General features: G+C 38.7%; 1 protein-coding gene across 1 annotated transcript in view; it reads right to left on the bottom strand.

The window, feature by feature from the left end:
- LOC129742119 (uncharacterized) overlaps positions 1-17,490 on the bottom strand; it is a 60,052-nt gene that overhangs the window by 34,113 nt on the left and 8,449 nt on the right. The window contains exons 3-5 of the mRNA XM_055733965.1: positions 7,964-8,510; positions 7,760-7,876; positions 7,102-7,228 (exon numbers count right to left, since the gene is read on the bottom strand). Coding sequence (XP_055589940.1) covers positions 7,102-7,228; positions 7,760-7,876; positions 7,964-8,510 — 791 coding nt within the window. The remainder of the gene's footprint in view (positions 1-7,101; positions 7,229-7,759; positions 7,877-7,963; positions 8,511-17,490) is intronic.

Here is a 17,490-nt window from a genome sequence, read left to right as displayed (position 1 = left end):
ACTCGCTTCTGTCAAGCCCGACAAGACGACAGGGCGTTTGGAGGAGTGACGGAGCTAGAAGGAAGATCTGATTGGCCGAAAGTCGAAGCGCGTGTGCTCAGATAAAGTGTTCTTTATAATATTATTTAACGTTGTTATCAGTTATCAGAGGTGGCAAAAAGAGCTGTACTAGTTCAGCTAAACAACTCCTCGCTAAACTCATTCCCGCGTATCAGTGAGTAGGTTATGAATACGTGAATTCAATTGTCGTATCATATCTAATTAGTTACTTTTTAATAGCTACACGACACAAGTCGCATTTATGCACAATCGAAGGATTTATTTTATCAGAACTCTGATTGTTAGTTCATATTACGGTAAGGTGATCAGGAAACAACACTCCATCCTAAAGCTAACCTCAAATTATATCATTAACGCCACAGGTCCCAAGTAAATCATCAGCTCTAGCCAGAGTATCAAAATCGTTGCGAGGCCTTGCGAGGCACGAATTCACTAAACGTAAGCGCAACATTCTCTTGATATTTCCTTAAATTAATTGTCTCTGCATATTTGTAGGAATTTTGTAATAAAGCATACATTGGATTTATTAACAAAATTACGAATTTTGCCTTCGCCTCAAAACAAATGCGTTATTCAACTTTTTCGCCAATCACTTGGGTTCTTCTAGAGGGGCTGGAAATGATTTATTTTGTACACAGAAATCACAAAACCAAAGAGCAAGTTCACTGGTGTTGGGAAAATGTGGTAGAAATTTTAACATTTTGAAAATTTTACCATACAAAAATGTTTTCAAGATCTTTGGGCGTTGTATTTTTTTACAGCACTGTTTCTATTTCAGCCTATGTGATAGAAATATTGCTATTTTTGCATCACAGCCTGCGAAACTACAACACGTGTTGCAAAAAAACTTGAAGGCATGGCGAAATTTTCAAAATGTGCTAAAAGTGAAAAAATTTCTACCACTTTTTCCCAACACCAGTGAACTTGCTCTAAGTATTTTGAAGGATTTGTGTAATAAATAGAATGACTTAAGAAATCTATACTTATATTTTCTTTCTTGAAAATTTTGCCATGTTAAAACATGTTCAATATCTGTGGCCTTCTAGTTTTTTTACAACACGTGTTGTATTTCCGCATGCTGTGATGCAAAAATAGCAATATTTCTATCACATACGGCTGAAATAGAAACAGTGTTGCAAAAAATACAAAGCCCCAAGATCTTGAAAACATTTTTGCATTGTAAAATTTTCAAAATGTCAATATTTCTACCATTTTTTCCCAACACCAGTGAACTTGCTCTTAGGTAGATTTCAGCAACCCACTTGATTGCACTTTCCTCCAAACAAATTGAAAAGATCGCAGCAATCACAAAGTTTAGCATTTTAATCACAATTTTCCCAAAGCGAAAAATATAACTATCATTTTTCTTTATGAGCTTCGACCTCTGATACCGAAAAATTCACATCCAAAATTCAATTACACCATAAGAATTAGTGTTCTGAGATAAATAACTAATTTCATATACTTCTCGGAAATGAATAAATAAATATTTCACCCAATCCGGTTTTATCGAGCTGGTTCTCCACACGACCGCAGACATTAACCAATTGCTCACTTCCATCTGTACCGTTGAGCCGTCAACACGTACGCCGGAGCATCGTATCGTTGCTGTGTACCTGCAGGAACATTTTACATTATTTATTTTTTCCTTACTTGTATTTCAATCAGCACTTTTCAGTGCTAACATTATTTTCATTTTCTTTTATTCATATTTTCTCTTTTCTTTCCAGCATGGGGAAGTCTTCGGCCGGCTCAAGGGCCGGAAGAAAACGGATTGCTGAACCTAATCCAGGGCCATCTGCTAAAAAAGTTGAAATTTCCAATTCATTCGATGTCCTTCATAATATCGGTGATGAGGAAATATTCATATTTAATTCTGATAAGAGTACTAAGAAACCTTCTTCTTCTTCTTATACTCTTAAAAACGAAAAGATTCCACCAATAACGGTCACGATTCCTGACTTCAATGCCTTTCGAAAAGAAATCGTCACTTCCGTCAAGGATGTGAAGATTTCTTTTCAGATCGGTCGAAGGGGAACTGCTCGTATATTGGCGGAATCTTTTAATGATTTTCAAAAATTTTTAAATTATTTGAATAATAAAAAACACCAATTTTTTACGTACGACACTAGAGGTGATCGTCCTTTTAAAGTTGTACTTCGTGGTCTCACCGGCGATCAGACACCGGATGAGATCACAAATGAATTAAATTCTTTGTTAGGTTTTTCTCCAATTCAAGTAATTCAAATGAGGAAAAGAACCAACACGAATAATACCAGTAGTGTTGGTTTTGCTCCTGAACTTTATTTGATCCATTTTAAAAAGGATCAGGTTAATAATTTGAAAATTTTGGAAAAGGCTCGTCTTATGTTTCATTGTCGAGTAAAATTTGAACCTTTTCGTAAATCCCATACCAATTTTTTACAAAATATTACGCAAAGTCGTCGTTGTCAAGCTTTTTGTCATGGCACTAAAAATTGTAGAATGAATGCCAGATGCATGTTTTACGGCTCATTCGATCATGAAAAATCTAAATGCCTTTTTGGTGGTGATAAGCCAAAAACAGAATTTTTTAAGTGTGCGAATTGCGCAGGTAATCATTCCTCGAATTCTCTAGATTGTCCCGTTAGGGCTAAAATTGTTGCTTCTAGGAAAAACCCCAAAGTTTCCAGAAAAGTTTCTTCTCCTCCTTCCTCTTTTTCGTCTACACACGTCAGACCGGCAAACAACCTGCCTGTTCGCAGTCAGCCTCGGCCTACATTGGAATCACGGCTGGGTAATACCCGAAGTGATTTTAATGTTACCTGGGCTGATTCTGCGCCACAGACTCGTTGTTTATCGTTCTCAGAGGTGGTTGAAAATGGGTTGCCCTCTTCAGGTTTAACTTATAAAAATGGGAAAAAACCAAGTCTCAACGTTCATGCGAAGGCTTGGGAAAATCCCCGAAATTCAAATACTTTTTCTTCTCCTTCCTCTTCTGATTCTAACAATTTTGTTGATTTGGGTGAGATTACTGAGGAAAAATTAAAATTTTTGCATCAAAATTTAATGGAAATGATGCAACTTATGTTGAAAGCAAATTCAATGTTTGAAGCTTTCCAAACTTCTTTCAATTATGCTAACAAAATTATTATGACTTTACGATTCCCTCATGGATCCAAATAGATGTTTAAATATTATGAATTGGAACGCTAGATCTTTGCTGGCTAACCAAGACGAGCTCTTTTTATTTTTGAAAACTCAAAACATACATATTGCTGCCATCACTGAAACTTTTTTTAAGCCAGACAATAACTTGAAAAGCAATGCTTTCTTTAAAATTTTACGAAATGATCGACTTGATCGACAAGGTGGGGGTGTAGCTATTGTCATCAATAGTCGTCTCAAATTTAGACTTCTTCCTTCTTTCAATACAAAAGTCTTAGAAACAATTGGTATTGAATTAGAAACTTCTATGGGGAAAATTATAATTGTTGCCGCATACTTGCCTTTTCAATGCAGCGGTGAACAGAAAAATTTTTTGAAGGGAGATTTACAAAAACTCACCAGGAATAAAGCTAAGTTTTTTATTATTGGTGACTTTAATGCAAAACACCGATCTTGGAATAATATTTCATCAAATTCTAATGGGAATAGTTTGTTTAATGATTGCTCTGCAGGTTATTATACTGTTGAATATCCTAATGGGCATACTTGTTTTTCTTCAATTAGAAATCCCTCCACAATTGATTTGGTTCTAACGGATTTAGGCGAGCATTGTAGTCAATTAGTTACTCATGCGGACCTCGATTCAGACCACCTTCCAGTAACATTTTCTTTATCCCAAAGTCCCATTGAAAATCCTTTAAAATCAACTTTTAATTTTCAAAAGGCTAACTGGGAGCGATATATGAATTTTATTGAACGTAATTTAGATGTAAACGTTCCATTGAATTCAATAGAAGATATTGATTTGGCTGTAGAAAATTTGACAACTTCAATAGTCAATGCTAGAGCCGCTTCAATACCTAAAGTTAAACATAAATTTAATCAACCTTTAATTGATGATGATCTTCAGTTTTTGATACGACTGAAAAACATTCGTCGACGCCAATTTCAACGAACTAGGGATCCTTATTTGAAATTAATTTATTGCGACCTTCAAAAAGAGATCAAACGGCGTTTAAATTTCATTCGTAATGAAAATTTTGCTAAAGCAGTAGAGGACATAAAACCCTACTCAAAGCCATTTTGGAAATTAACTAAAATTCTAAAAAAGCCCCAGAAGCCAATTCCTACTTTGAAAGATGGGGATAAACTTCTTTTAACTAATTCAGAAAAAGCTCAAAAATTAGCCCAACAATTTGAGTCTGCTCATGATTTTAATTTAAACGTTGTAAGTCCAATTGATGCTCAAATTTCCCTAGAATTTGATGATATTCTTTCTAAGCAAATTGTGTTTGAAAGTTCTTGTGAGACAAATATTGATGAACTTAAATTGATTTTCAAAAAATTTAAAAATATAAAAGCCCCAAGGGAAGTTGGGATTTTCTATATTCTTATTAAAAAGTTGCCTGAAATTACTTTAAATTTTTTAGTTAAAATCTTCAATAAATGTTTTCACTTGGCTTATTTTCCCAATAAATGGAAAAATGCCAAAGTAACTCCAATTTTGAAACCTGGAAAAAGTGCTTCAGAGCCTTCAAGTTACCGACCAATTAGTTTGCTTCCTTCTTTAAGTAAACTATTTGAGAGAGTTATTTTGAATAGAATGATGATTCACATTAATCAGAATTCTATTTTCCCTGATGAACAATTTGGTTTTCGTCATGGACATTCTACTACACATCAACTTTTGAGTGTAACTAATATGATTAATGCTAGCAAATCTGAGGGTTATTCAACTGGTGTTGCTCTTCTTGATATTGAAAAAGCTTTTGACAGTGTTTGGCACAAAGGTTTAGTAGCTAAATTAGCTCGATTTGATTTTCCTGTATATCTCACCAAAATTATTCAAAATTATTTGACTAGCCGAACTTTGCAAGTAAGCTATCAAAATTCATGCTCTGAAAGGATACCCATTAGAGCTGGTGTCCCTCAGGGTAGTATACTTGGGCCTATTTTATACAATATTTTTACTTCTGATCTTCCTGATGTCCCAGAAGGAAAAGGTAGAAGATTATTTGCTGACGATACTTTGCTTTCAGCCAAAGGTCGAAATTTACGGGTGGTACGCAGTAGATTGCAACAAAATTTAAATTCCTTTTTGAATTACTTGAAAATGTGGAAAATTTCTCCTAACGCTTCCAAAACTCAACTTATTTTATTTCCCCATAAGCCAAGAGCAAATTTTTTAAAACCTAATGAAAATCATTCCATAACTTTTAATGGGGTTTCTTTAGAATGGTCTGATCACGTGAAGTACTTGGGACTCACACTTGATCGGAATCTTTCTTTTAAGAATCACATTGAAGATATTCAATCTAAATGTAATAAATACACTAAATCTCTTTATTCTCTTATCAACAGGAAATCCCGACTTTGCCTGAAGAATAAGATGCTTATTTACAAGCAAGTCTTCCGACCAGCGATAATGTATGCAGTTCCGATTTGGTCTAGCTGCTGCGCGACGAGGAAGAAAGCCATCCAGAGGATTCAGAACAAGGTTCTGAAAATGATTTTGCGGCTTCCACCTTGGCACAGCACCGAAGATCTTCATCGGATTGCAGGCATTGAATCTATCGAAGAGATGGCCAACAAAATCATCTCCAACTTCAGAGGCAAATCGATGCAGTCTTCCATCGCAGAGATTCGCTCTCTCTACAATTAGTTTAATTTTAGGATAGCTTTAGTTTTTAGTTTAAAATATATATATATTTTTTTTCACTACAGGATGTTCTCCTTTATAAAGATGCTTGATTGTGCTCAGCAAATTTAAGTCGAATAAATAAATTTTAGTGATTATTAAACTATAGGGCTCTGAAAGTTCATAATTGAACTGAACACCTAATTTAATGTATTAATGTAATATAAATGTAATGATGAATTGGTACTAATAAAGATATATTTAAAAAAAAAAAACCAATTGCTCATTTGACACATTTTTTTTCTCAGGTATCTTCATCATCGAACCCTTTAACTTTTTCTGAAACTTTAGACTTTAGATTATTCTCAACGAGATAACACGGAACGCAAATTTTAAACTCAAAAGCTTTCTGAAGCTGGAGGGTATGTTTCTCTGGACACCACTTTCTTCTCCTGAAATTTCAAGGTTTTTGAATATAACTGGTAAGGACATCCCGTATTAACTTCACCGTAGAATTTGGAACTATTTTATTGCGGGTTATCCACGTTTATCTTTACTTTTCACGAATTAAAATTAAAATTTTGAAATTTTTCGCGACGTGAAGAAAAAAACACGTGCGCTCCGATTCGGCCAACGCCTACTCTTCCTGAAACTTTAACACAATAATTTTTCGTTCCAATTTTTTTCTGTGCGAAAAAGCTTTTTCTCTGAATTAGTTGAAATATATTGAGAAACTGCGGTTAAAACAGCCATAACTCCATTTTCCGACGCCTGCGGTGGCTCATACAGACTTCATTCGTTTTGTCGGAAAAAATCACAAAAGATAGGTCTTCTTTGGTTCCAAATTTTCAAATCCGAACTTACTTTTTTCTGAACTAATTGAAAATTATAGGGGAATTGAGGGTAAAATCAGCCATTACTTCATTTTTCGAAGCGTGTGGTAGCTCAAGTAGTCTTCATTCGGTTCCTCGAAAAAAATCACACATGATAAGTTTGTTTTTGTTCAAAATTTTCTTGTCCAAATCGATTTTCTGGACATTTTTACAAAAGAAAAGTATATTTTCATAGATTTAGTTTATGTAGGAGAGGAGATATTTAATTTCTTCGCGGTTTATACACTTTTTTCCCCATTTTGTATCGGTACTGTATTTAAAATTTCTTCAATCACTGTAGAACTCAGAGATTGTAATGCGCGCGAGAAAATCCGCGAATGTATTTGTGTGTGTGTGTGCTTGGATATCACCGATGATACCTACCGGGTTTTTGGTCCGCGGCCAGGACAAAATCGTATCGTTCACCGGAGGTCGATATCAGGGTATCGACTGTGACCGGTTGAACGGCGCCTCCGTCGGTGGAAATAATTTGCATCCGGTGGTGCTCGATCTGGAAACAAGATAATTTATTGAATGCTCTCTTTCACTTGCTCTATCTCTCTCTCTCTCTCTCTTCCGTTCTTTCAGTGTCTGTCTGATGATGGTGACGCATGACCGGGTCTATTGCGCCATTAGTTAGGAGGTAGAACAAACTGCAATACAATGTCCTAGTAGATACAGCGCCAGGAATGGCAGCAAATTGAATGCATAAATCTCAATTTTCAAAATATGGTACTCCCGCACCGTTAACAGAGATATAATTCAATTCAGTTATTTGAAAACTAATATGGCGATACTTAAACTGAAGAAGAATTGAAATAAACTAAGAATGAAAATCAACAACGAGTAGAGATAAATCAACACAATTTTGTATCTTGATTAGACCTTCAGGAGCACCGATATTTTCTTCTTAAGCTAGGGATTCTAATAAATAGTTTTTTCTTGAAAGAAAATAATGATATGTAACTATTCAGTATTAAGATGAAGAAGAACGAAGATTTTATGCTGAACGAAATCGTTAATGTTGGTAAATTCTACACACCTGTAGCTGGAAGGGACAAAACTGACTGCCGCTGCTGATCATCCGGAAACGGTATCGTTTTCCTTGTTCCACACGATAAACGGCAAGAGGCGAATGTTGCCACTCCAGTTCTTCTTCCTGCGAAAGGAAATTAATAACGAAACTCATGAATAAACATTTTCAATGATCTGTGTAGATCCTATACACAATTTCGGTAGTTCGTACATCGAAATGTCTTCCGCGTCCATTGATTAGAATCGAATCCATCTGAATGGTGCTGCTCTGCACTCCGGGAACGAACTTTTCCGCCAAATCCAGCAGCCAATCAGCGATGAGAATTATGTGCTCGGTTAAATCATAATCATACAGCTCCCTATTGATGTCCTCGGAGTTCCGCACTATCAACGAACCGAAATGGCCGTTGGCTTTCTGGTGCCCGGCATGGGAATGATAAAACTGAGATCCGGGCTCACTGGCATTGAAGACGTACCGAAAGGTGGTTCCGTAGGGAATCGGACACTGAGTTACCATCGGGACTCCATCCATCCAGGGCGTTTGCATCTGATGGAGACCGTGCCAGTGAATGGAAGCTGCCGAACCTTCCATCATGTTGGCCAGATCCACCACCACGATGTCCCCCTTACAGACGGCAATCGTTGGGCCAGGAATCTTGCGGTTCAGAGATACCACACCTCGTTCCATCCCGTCGGCCGTGATGCACTGTGGATGGAAGCAATCGGCCGGGTTGCCCCAGCGGCAGTCTTTGCAAGCCCTGAAAGATTGATTGAGTTGAGATAAAAAGATGATAATATTGAACTATGTGAACATGATGAACCGTTTCAGAACTAAAATCTGTTTTGAATTGAATCAGAAACATCAATCAAAAATTAATTTTAATATCCAGAAATCAGAGTTGAAATTCAGAAAATATGTAATTTAAACTGAATGACAAATAACACCGAGTTTGGAACAACAATGACGACTAAGTGACAAAAATACCCCAAACGTTTGTTGGATTAGCCCTGCCATCGAAACCGCATTGCGTACGCCTGAAAGAAACAAACCAAGAAACATTTTCACGTCTTTCCCATTTCCATCACAAGACAATTTTCGCCAAAATTACAAATACGAAATCAAACCCCAAAATGAACCATTCCTTAGCTTTTTTTTTTTGTCAGAATGCACCATTTACCAGATTTTTTTTCCCCAGAATGGAATAGTTCCCAGAATTCTTTCCCCCAGATTAGACCATCTCCCAATTTTTTTTCCCAAAAATGGACCATTTCTTAGAATTCTTTCTATCCAGAATGTAGCATTTCCTAGAATGCCACAACACCTTTATTTTTCCCTGTAGTTTTTTTTACCCTTCTAATTTACTTTTTACTTACAGTTGTTTTACAATTTCCAATTCAATTTATTTTTGAACCAGTATTGTATTTTGTTAAAGGATTGGAAAAATGTTAGAGCTTTTATCTCAGCCCTATGCGTCGGTCAATCGGCGCTGGACCCTCTGGTAGGTAGATAGGTTCGGGAACTTTGATTTTACACTAACCAGTGTGCCTTTTAAAAATCATTTTAGTCGGCGACTCCTCACGCTGCATGTTTGAACTTGAACAGACCTAGGAAGCCCCGGCAGACCTAGACCAATGGAACACTCGTTCACCAACTGACCCAGGCAGAACACATGACAAAGTGGTGCAACTGGCAAGACAAGTTGAGAATTTTTTTTTTAGATCGATTCCGACTCGTCCGTAGGCATTATTTTCCATTTTCTGGTATCTGGGAGAAATCGTCCAATAAGATAAACATTCCTGAATTTTTTTCTTCTTGTTTCTCTTGAATGTTTTATGTTGTGGTAATGCATCATTTGGCTCGTGAGCTCGAGTCTCTATCTATGCCAATGCTGACATAGTAAATCTTTTCATTTTTGGCGAAATGCACGTTTAATCACATTTTTAGAAAAGCGCAAGGAGCAAATTGGCATTGAAATTTGGCAACCTATTCTTTGGGTGCAGTTTTATCTATCAAATGAATGAGGTCAAATTTAACTAAATTCACTTGTTGGATTTGCGTAATATTTAACATTGCTTATACAAAAAAGTATCCGTCTCCGTATCTGGTTTTGCAAAAATTGATTATTTGATTAACTGGTTTAATCGCCGCGATGAATTTTTTATTGTTTTCATCGCCTTTCTTCGGCGAGAAATAAAACAAATAACTTGCTAGTTGTTCCAAACGTTTCGAGCTACTTTTGGATGTTCGCTCCATTTTCCATTTTACTAGATTAATTAACTAACTTAATCTATCGATCGTCTAACTACTGTTTGTTGTCTGTTGTTTGTTTTTGATGTGATGTTTACATTTATCTGTCAGTGTTCTAATCTTGGGTAAAATGAAGTTGTAGGCTGATTAAAAATTAATTGAATCCTTCTGTTTGTTAGCAACGTCGTTGTCTCCTCTTATTTTAATGTGAATCATTTCTGCACAAATTCAAGTGTTGTACTTCGAGCCTTTTTCTAAGATGTTGGTGTTTTGGTGAAATCGAAAGCATGACCGTTCTATACTATGTTGAGCAAGTCCTGTGCCTTCAACTTTTTTTGTTTTTTACATCATTCTTATGCTTTTCTAATCTTTTGTGTAAAAATTGGCTAGTTTCACCAATGCAAGATTTTTCACAACCTCCACAATTTAAGCAAGAATTTCAAAGAAATGTAGCCTTGAATCAGTCTTAAGTGTTTCCAAATTAAGGAAAAAAGGTTGAAGTGTGGCATGCATTAACTTAGCTTAGCTTAGCTTGATTGACTGCTCACATCCACCTTAAATAGTTGAACCTGAAATGCTTTATCGACAAAACTCAATTTTTAATGCATGTATTTTTCTCCCTCTTTCAAAACCTTTCTTGATATAAAATAATTTCCTTTAATGAAATTATCATTACAAGCTATGTATTTAAAATCCCACGATCACACGCGTGGCTCAGTAGAACATATTCCACATCGCCAATGGTTGCTACTCCATGATTGACCGAGGCCACCAATTTTGTTCAAGGTTGAAGTGTGGCATGCATTACAGCCGAAAAAGTACTGAAGTGAAAGTCATGTTCCTTAGCCCCTGTGGTTATGCAATTTAAGAAAAAAAAACGGTCAAAAATTTATCCTTAACGATGAAGTTTTTTGTTTAGCAAAAGTCGTTTATAATCATCACACTTAGCTTACACGCATTTTACAGCGAAAACGGGGTTCTGAGGTGTAATTTCCACTTGAAAATATGATGAAAACAAGAAATGGTGATCAAGTAATTTAATTCTCCTCTAAAGTTTCGCCTGGACTTCTACCCGAACTATCACTTCATCTGTGTTATCACGTGAATATTATCCACACGATTTTCCGAAATGGCATGCTTTTCAAATTGAGTGTTCCGGTTGGGGTGGTCGAACATTTTGACGAAATTTTATTGGGTCCACTGAAGAGGAGCGAACGGCCAAAAGACGCTCGAAACGTTTGGATCAACTGGCAAGTAATTTGTTTTATTTCTCGCCGGATGAAAGTCGATGAAAACAACAAACAAAAATTGATTATGTGTGAAACTTGGCTGTTTCAAAGTCTGAAATAATTTTCAGTTCATTTGGTTTTGTTGAACATCCTGTTCTATAAAGTTCGTAAGAATCACTTGAGATCTGATCGAGTTTGTTGTAATTTAAAATTAGTTTCTATGGGATACACTGCCGTTCTAAGCAAGAATGTCCCATGTGACTTTTGGGTCATTTTCACTTTTTTGCTGGAAACGGTCTCTTTTAATGTTATCTTTCAAATAAAAACACAAACAACTATACTTTGTTCTGAACTTACACGAAATTTTCAGCAAGGTGGTTGTCTCTATGTTGATAGTTCTACGCAAGAATGTCACACTAGAGAAAATTCTATGAAAAATGCAAATTTTATCAAAAAATTGTCTTAAGATGAGTTCAAACTGTTGAATTTAATGTTATTCACTGAAAAGAACACTAAAATAGAGGGCAGAGGAGGAGCGAGAAGCCTTGAGTGTTTTATTCAGAGAAATTTTCACTAAACACTTTTCGGTAGGCACTACTTACAGGATCCATCCAACTATACATTTTTATAAACAAAGAGGAAAGGATTTCTCAAATTACGGTTTAGCATGAGTTTTTGGGAAAAAAACTTACGCAAGCTTTTAAAATGATAGAAAAATTGAAGCCGTGTGACAGTTTTTCGTAGAACTAGCATCGGCATGCGTTCTGATTCTACGCAAAAGTGTCACACGGAGCATTTTTGGCTCTAAATTGCTGTTTTTTTTTTGTAGGAAATGTATTTTTTTGGCAGAAAACATTGTAAAATGATTAACTTGAACTGTTCACTACGAAAAAACTGTCGGTGAATTTTTAGTTTTAGAGAAAAATTGGAAATATAGCTGATATTTAAATCGCGTTTTTCTCGTTTGCACGTTTTTCCACATGGGACAATCTTGCTTAGAACGGCAGTACACCCGTTTAAAAAAAAGCTTCATCACAATGAATCATTTCGTTATATCAGTACCCACTTGTGTGTCGAATTTTATGAAAATCATTTCAAAATTGCAACAACGGCGTGCAACAACAACCGAGTGTCTGTTCTCCAGGTCAGGGGCGGCTCAAACAGCGTCTGTCTTGCAGCAAGCGGCTGAATTTATGAAATGCGGCTCCCGCCAGCTAAGTCCAAGATGGCAGCCCCATCGCGGGATAGGGACTTTAGGCTAACAACCTACTGTTCCCGATTTGAAATTGTTACGGAATCCGAAAGAAATGACCGACCTGGAACTTTGGCGACGACTTTTAGCATGAAAACACGGACACGAATTGGAACTTGGAATGTTTTAACCCTTGCCCAACAAGGCAAACTGGAACAACTTGCTAGAGAGGCTAGCCGCCTCAAGCTTGAAATTCTGGGACTGAGCGAAGTCCGTTGGCCTAATACTGGAGAACACAAGACACAATCCGGGCAAGTCCTGCTTTACTCTGGCATACGAGGAGAACATGCTACTCGGGAACGAGGAGTTGGTTTCCTGTTAAGCCCGCAGGCCTACGCGGCCCTCATTAGATGGGAACCGATAAACGAAAGAATAATCGTAGCCAGATTTAGAACACGGGTTAGAAACCTTACAAGGGTCCAGTGTTATGCGCCAACTGACGTTGCCGACTTGCAGGAGAAAGAGCAGTTTTACAGTCAACTGAACAGCGTGGTTGAGAGAATTCCGAAGGGTGACATTCAAATCCATTTGGGCGACTTCAACGCAAAGATTGGCTCCGACAATCAAGACCTTGAGCGCATCATGGGGCGCCATGGCCTAGGACAGATGAGCGAAAACGGAGAGCTGTTTGTAGAATTTTGTGGCAACAACAACATGGTGATCGGTGGATCGCTCTTCCCCCATCGACCAGCACATAAGGTCACTTGGGTATCCCGAGATGGCCGAACAGAAAATCAAATTGACCACATCTGCATCAGCCGAAAATGGAGAAGGAGCCTTCTTGATGTCCGCAACAAACGAAGCGCAGACATTGCATCTGACCATCACCTCGTCCTTGGCGAGATACGACTGAGAGTTGCACGTGTCCAACGGCGCGAGGAGAAAGTCGGGTGTCGATACGACGTCCGCCGGTTGGAGAATCCAGAGGTGAAAAGGGCATACGTTGAACAGCTAAAATCCCGAGCCTCGGAGCTGCCGACAGACGGAACAGTCGAAGAACAGTGGTGTGGAATCAAGAATGCCTTTATCACGACGAGCCATGGTACTCTCGGTAAAGTTTGTGGAAGAAGGAGTGAATGGATGTCGGATGAAACTTGGAGGATGGTCGACGATCGGAGAAAGGCGAAAGTCGGAATTGAGCAGGCATGTACCGGGTCAGCCAAAGCAGCCGCCCGCTTACGAGACAAGAGAGCCTGGACAAACTCCCTAGCCGAAGAGGGAGAAAGAGCCGCCGCCAATGGAGATATCCGATTACTTTATGACATTTCTCGCCGCCTCAGTGGTGCAAGGACTAATGCAAGAATGCCGCTAAAAGACCGAGCAGGTCAGTTATTGACCGATCGAACAGATCAGCTCAAACGATGGACTGAGCACTTCGAACAACTCTTCCGAGTCACGAATAGCGATGGCCAACAGAATCTGCAGCTCGAAGCGCCAACAGTAAGTCGCATAAATGGCGTCAACTCGGAAGCGCCTTCGCTGGCTGAAATAGAAGCGGCAATCAAAAACATGAAATCCAACAAAGCACCTGGGATCGATTGCATCCCTGCTGAAATGCTGAAAGCCGACCCTGCCCTATCAGCACAAATGTTGCACCGTCTTTTCGCTGACATCTGGGATACTGCAACATTCCCGGCCGACTGGATGCAGGGTATCCTCGTAAAGGTCCCGAAGAAAGGAGACCTGACAGAGTGCGGTAACTGGCGAGGCATAACGTTGATCTGTACAACCCTCAAAGTACTCTGCAAAGTGATTCTGAACAGGATCCAGGAGAAAATAGACGCTACACTCCGACGGCAACAAGCTGGATTCCGATCTCGACGATCATGTGTGGACCACATCACAACGCTACGAATCATACTGGAACAAATCAACGAATTTCAGGACTCTCTTCTGCTGGTGTTCGTTGATTTCGAAAAAGCATTCGACCGACTTAACCATGAAAACATCTGGGCGGCTCTAAGGCGACGAGGGGTCCCAGAGAAACTAGTCCATCTCATCGAAGCACAGTATGAGGCATTTTCGTGCAAGGTCTTGCACGACGGTGTCTTGTCCGAACCAATCCCGGTAACTGCTGGAGTGAGACAAGGATGTATTCTATCACCGCTACTTTTTCTAATCGTAATGGATGAGATTCTGATTGGATCGATTGACTGTGCACCGAACCGAGGATTGCCGTGGAATCCTTCAACAATGGAGCAACTGAACGACCTTGACCTGGCTGACGATATTGTTTTGCTCGCCCAAACACAGCCAGATATGCAGAGCAAACTCGACGACCTCACCGAAAGTTCCAAGGCAGCAGGTCTCAAAGTCAATGTCGGAAAGACCAAGTCGATGGAGATCAACACAGGAAATCCCTCCAGTTTCATGGTAGCTGGGCAACAAGTTGAGAAAGTGGAGTGCTTCCAGTATCTTGGTAGCCAGATTACGCCTGATGGTGGTACCCGAAAAGACATCGAAACACGGATCAGAAAGGCCCGATTTGCGTTTGCGAGTCTCCGAAACATCTGGCGGTCACGCCAGATCTATCTACGAACAAAAATCCGAATCTTCAACTCAAACGTCAAATCCGTATTGCTGTACGGGTGCGAAACTTGGTGCACATATGCGGTAACGACGCGAAAACTGCAAGTATTTGTAAACCGCTGCCTGCGGAATATCATCCGCGCTTGGTGGCCTGGCAACTGGATCTCGAATGAGGAACTACATCGCCGGTGTCATCAAAAGGCGCTAGAAATCGAGATTCGGGAACGTAAGTGGAGATGGATTGGGCACACGCTGCGAAGAGATGAAAACGAGATTTGCAGAGAGGCGCTAGATTGGAATCCTGAAGGTCATCGAAGAAGAGGCAGACCCAGAAATTCGTGGCGGCGAAGCCTAGCCGCTGAAATCCGAACTGTCGACGAGAATCTTGACTGGGACCAGGTGAAGACGCTGGCTCCGGATCGTCAACAGTGGAGGTCTTTTACCACGGCCCTATGCACCGGAGGATCGGCGCGGGATCATTAAGTAAGTAAGTAAATTTCCAAATTGATTTAGTTGTCGCGTTTTTATATTCATTTTGTAAACCTCTTGCCTCAATTTGGAAGTTGGTGTAGTTTGATGAAAAATGCTACGAAACTAATCTACATATTTGGATCGTTTTCACATTGATAGTGTATGGGAGCCCATTTCATTTAGTATTGAAGCCACTTTAATTTTGCAAAAGGAATGCCTTTGAATGCATTGAACCGTGTCATTTATTTTGTTTACATTTTATTGAGTTTCATGTTTCATGAAAATCACTGAAAAATTTCTATATTTTTGCCGTTATTTTTAATAATTTTGTTTTGGATTTACCATTTTTAGTAGAGTGAGATGGTATTTATTTCAAAGCAATAAATCATGTGATAATCGTAAAACCATCTTGGTTTCTAAATGTACACCTATAGATATGTAGCTTTTAAAATAAATTCAACACTTGCTGAAATTTATTTTGATTTTGTATATTCCATTGTTTAGAAATTGCGATGAGTCAAAAAAAATGTATAAATTTTCATATTGAAACTTACTTTAGAACCAAATTGGCGAATGAATGTTATGAAAGATTAGTGAGTTTTGTGTGTTTTAAGTTGAATTCGTTTATTTTTCCTCATCAAAAAGCAGGGAGGGCGTATCAAAACAATCGGTTGTTCAAGGAGGAGTAGGAATTAATTTCTCGTCCTTTACAACTCTCGTGCTTCAATTATTTCGTCTTGATATATAAAAAACACTGAACAGTAACTATTGATAATTCGTTTTGCCCCTTCCACCCCTTACACAAAATTTTATTCCCTGATATCTATCATCTCTTGACACTTCCGTGTAACAATTTTCATTCAAATCCAATGCGTTATAATATCGATATTCTAAAAACAATGAACATTTCATTTGGACGACCCATTTTGCCGATCCTTTGCAGGAAATTTGAAACCTGAAATTTATGCTCCGTGGTTGAATTGCAGGGAATCATTCAATTGCCTTGATTCAAAAGTTTGATTTAAAAAAAATTTGGATGAAAAAATTTAAACTATACACAAAAAACGATTCAAAATCTGTTGAAAGATAAAAATACCAGATCATGGTAAGTAAATCAAAAAATCAAAAATTCTAAAGTCTAATTAAAATTTCAGAGCTCAGAATTCTGATCAGTCATCCAGATAAGAATTCATAATCGGACTTGTATTTAAAAAAACAGGAACTAAAAATCAGTATTGAAAATGTAGTGTGTAGAGCAGGCTTCCGAAAAGTACTGACGAACGACAGTATTCTTGCGAAAGTCGCACATGCACCTCGGTGAAAGCTTCCCGAATATTTCTTCCCCGACAGTTTTAAAAGGAGCGGTCGTGCGATGTACAGCGAGGCCTAGTTTTACCCCGTGCGAGAGTTAGTTCGTGGGTATGAAAATTTTTTAAGCTTCGTGACAGTTTTGGGATTATCTTCGTGACAGTTTTCAATGCGTTGAATTTCGCATGACAGTACTACTTATTCCGTCCGACTGTAGCCGAGATTCGCTCGGGCCGAGTTAATTTCGAACGAACGTATGAATTTTCCTTTTGCTTGAAGCTACTGCGGGTGGTAATCACCCCAATCACCCTCCCCTTCCCTTTTCGCCTAACCTGCGCCGGCACCACACATCGCGTTACGCGCCGATCGTATGCTGCTGCTCGGTGCGAATAGATGGCTCGTTCGATCTATTCGGAACCGAGCAGCAGCGCATACGATCGGGCATGGGTACGGTATGGGCATGACAGTCACCCGTGACAGTCCTGCAAAAACTGTCACGCCCTGCAGCCGACAGTTAGGATGAAATTATTTTCGAAACAGGAGGCATGAAGGGATGAAAACCGAACTGTCGGTTGGGTTCGCTACAGCTTAAAGCACAACACTTTCGGCAACGCATGCTTTGAGCAGATTGTTCAGATACAGTCTGGGTTCTCGCACGTGTGCGATGTAGCCGAAGCATTACGATTCGTTACCGACGGTAC

This window comes from Uranotaenia lowii, chromosome 2 (genome assembly GCF_029784155.1).
Source record: "Uranotaenia lowii strain MFRU-FL chromosome 2, ASM2978415v1, whole genome shotgun sequence".
NCBI classification, from domain to species: Eukaryota; Metazoa; Arthropoda; class Insecta; order Diptera; family Culicidae; genus Uranotaenia; species Uranotaenia lowii.
The sequence above is the reverse complement of the archived record's forward strand: the minus strand, read 5'-3'. Positions and strand labels throughout refer to the sequence as shown.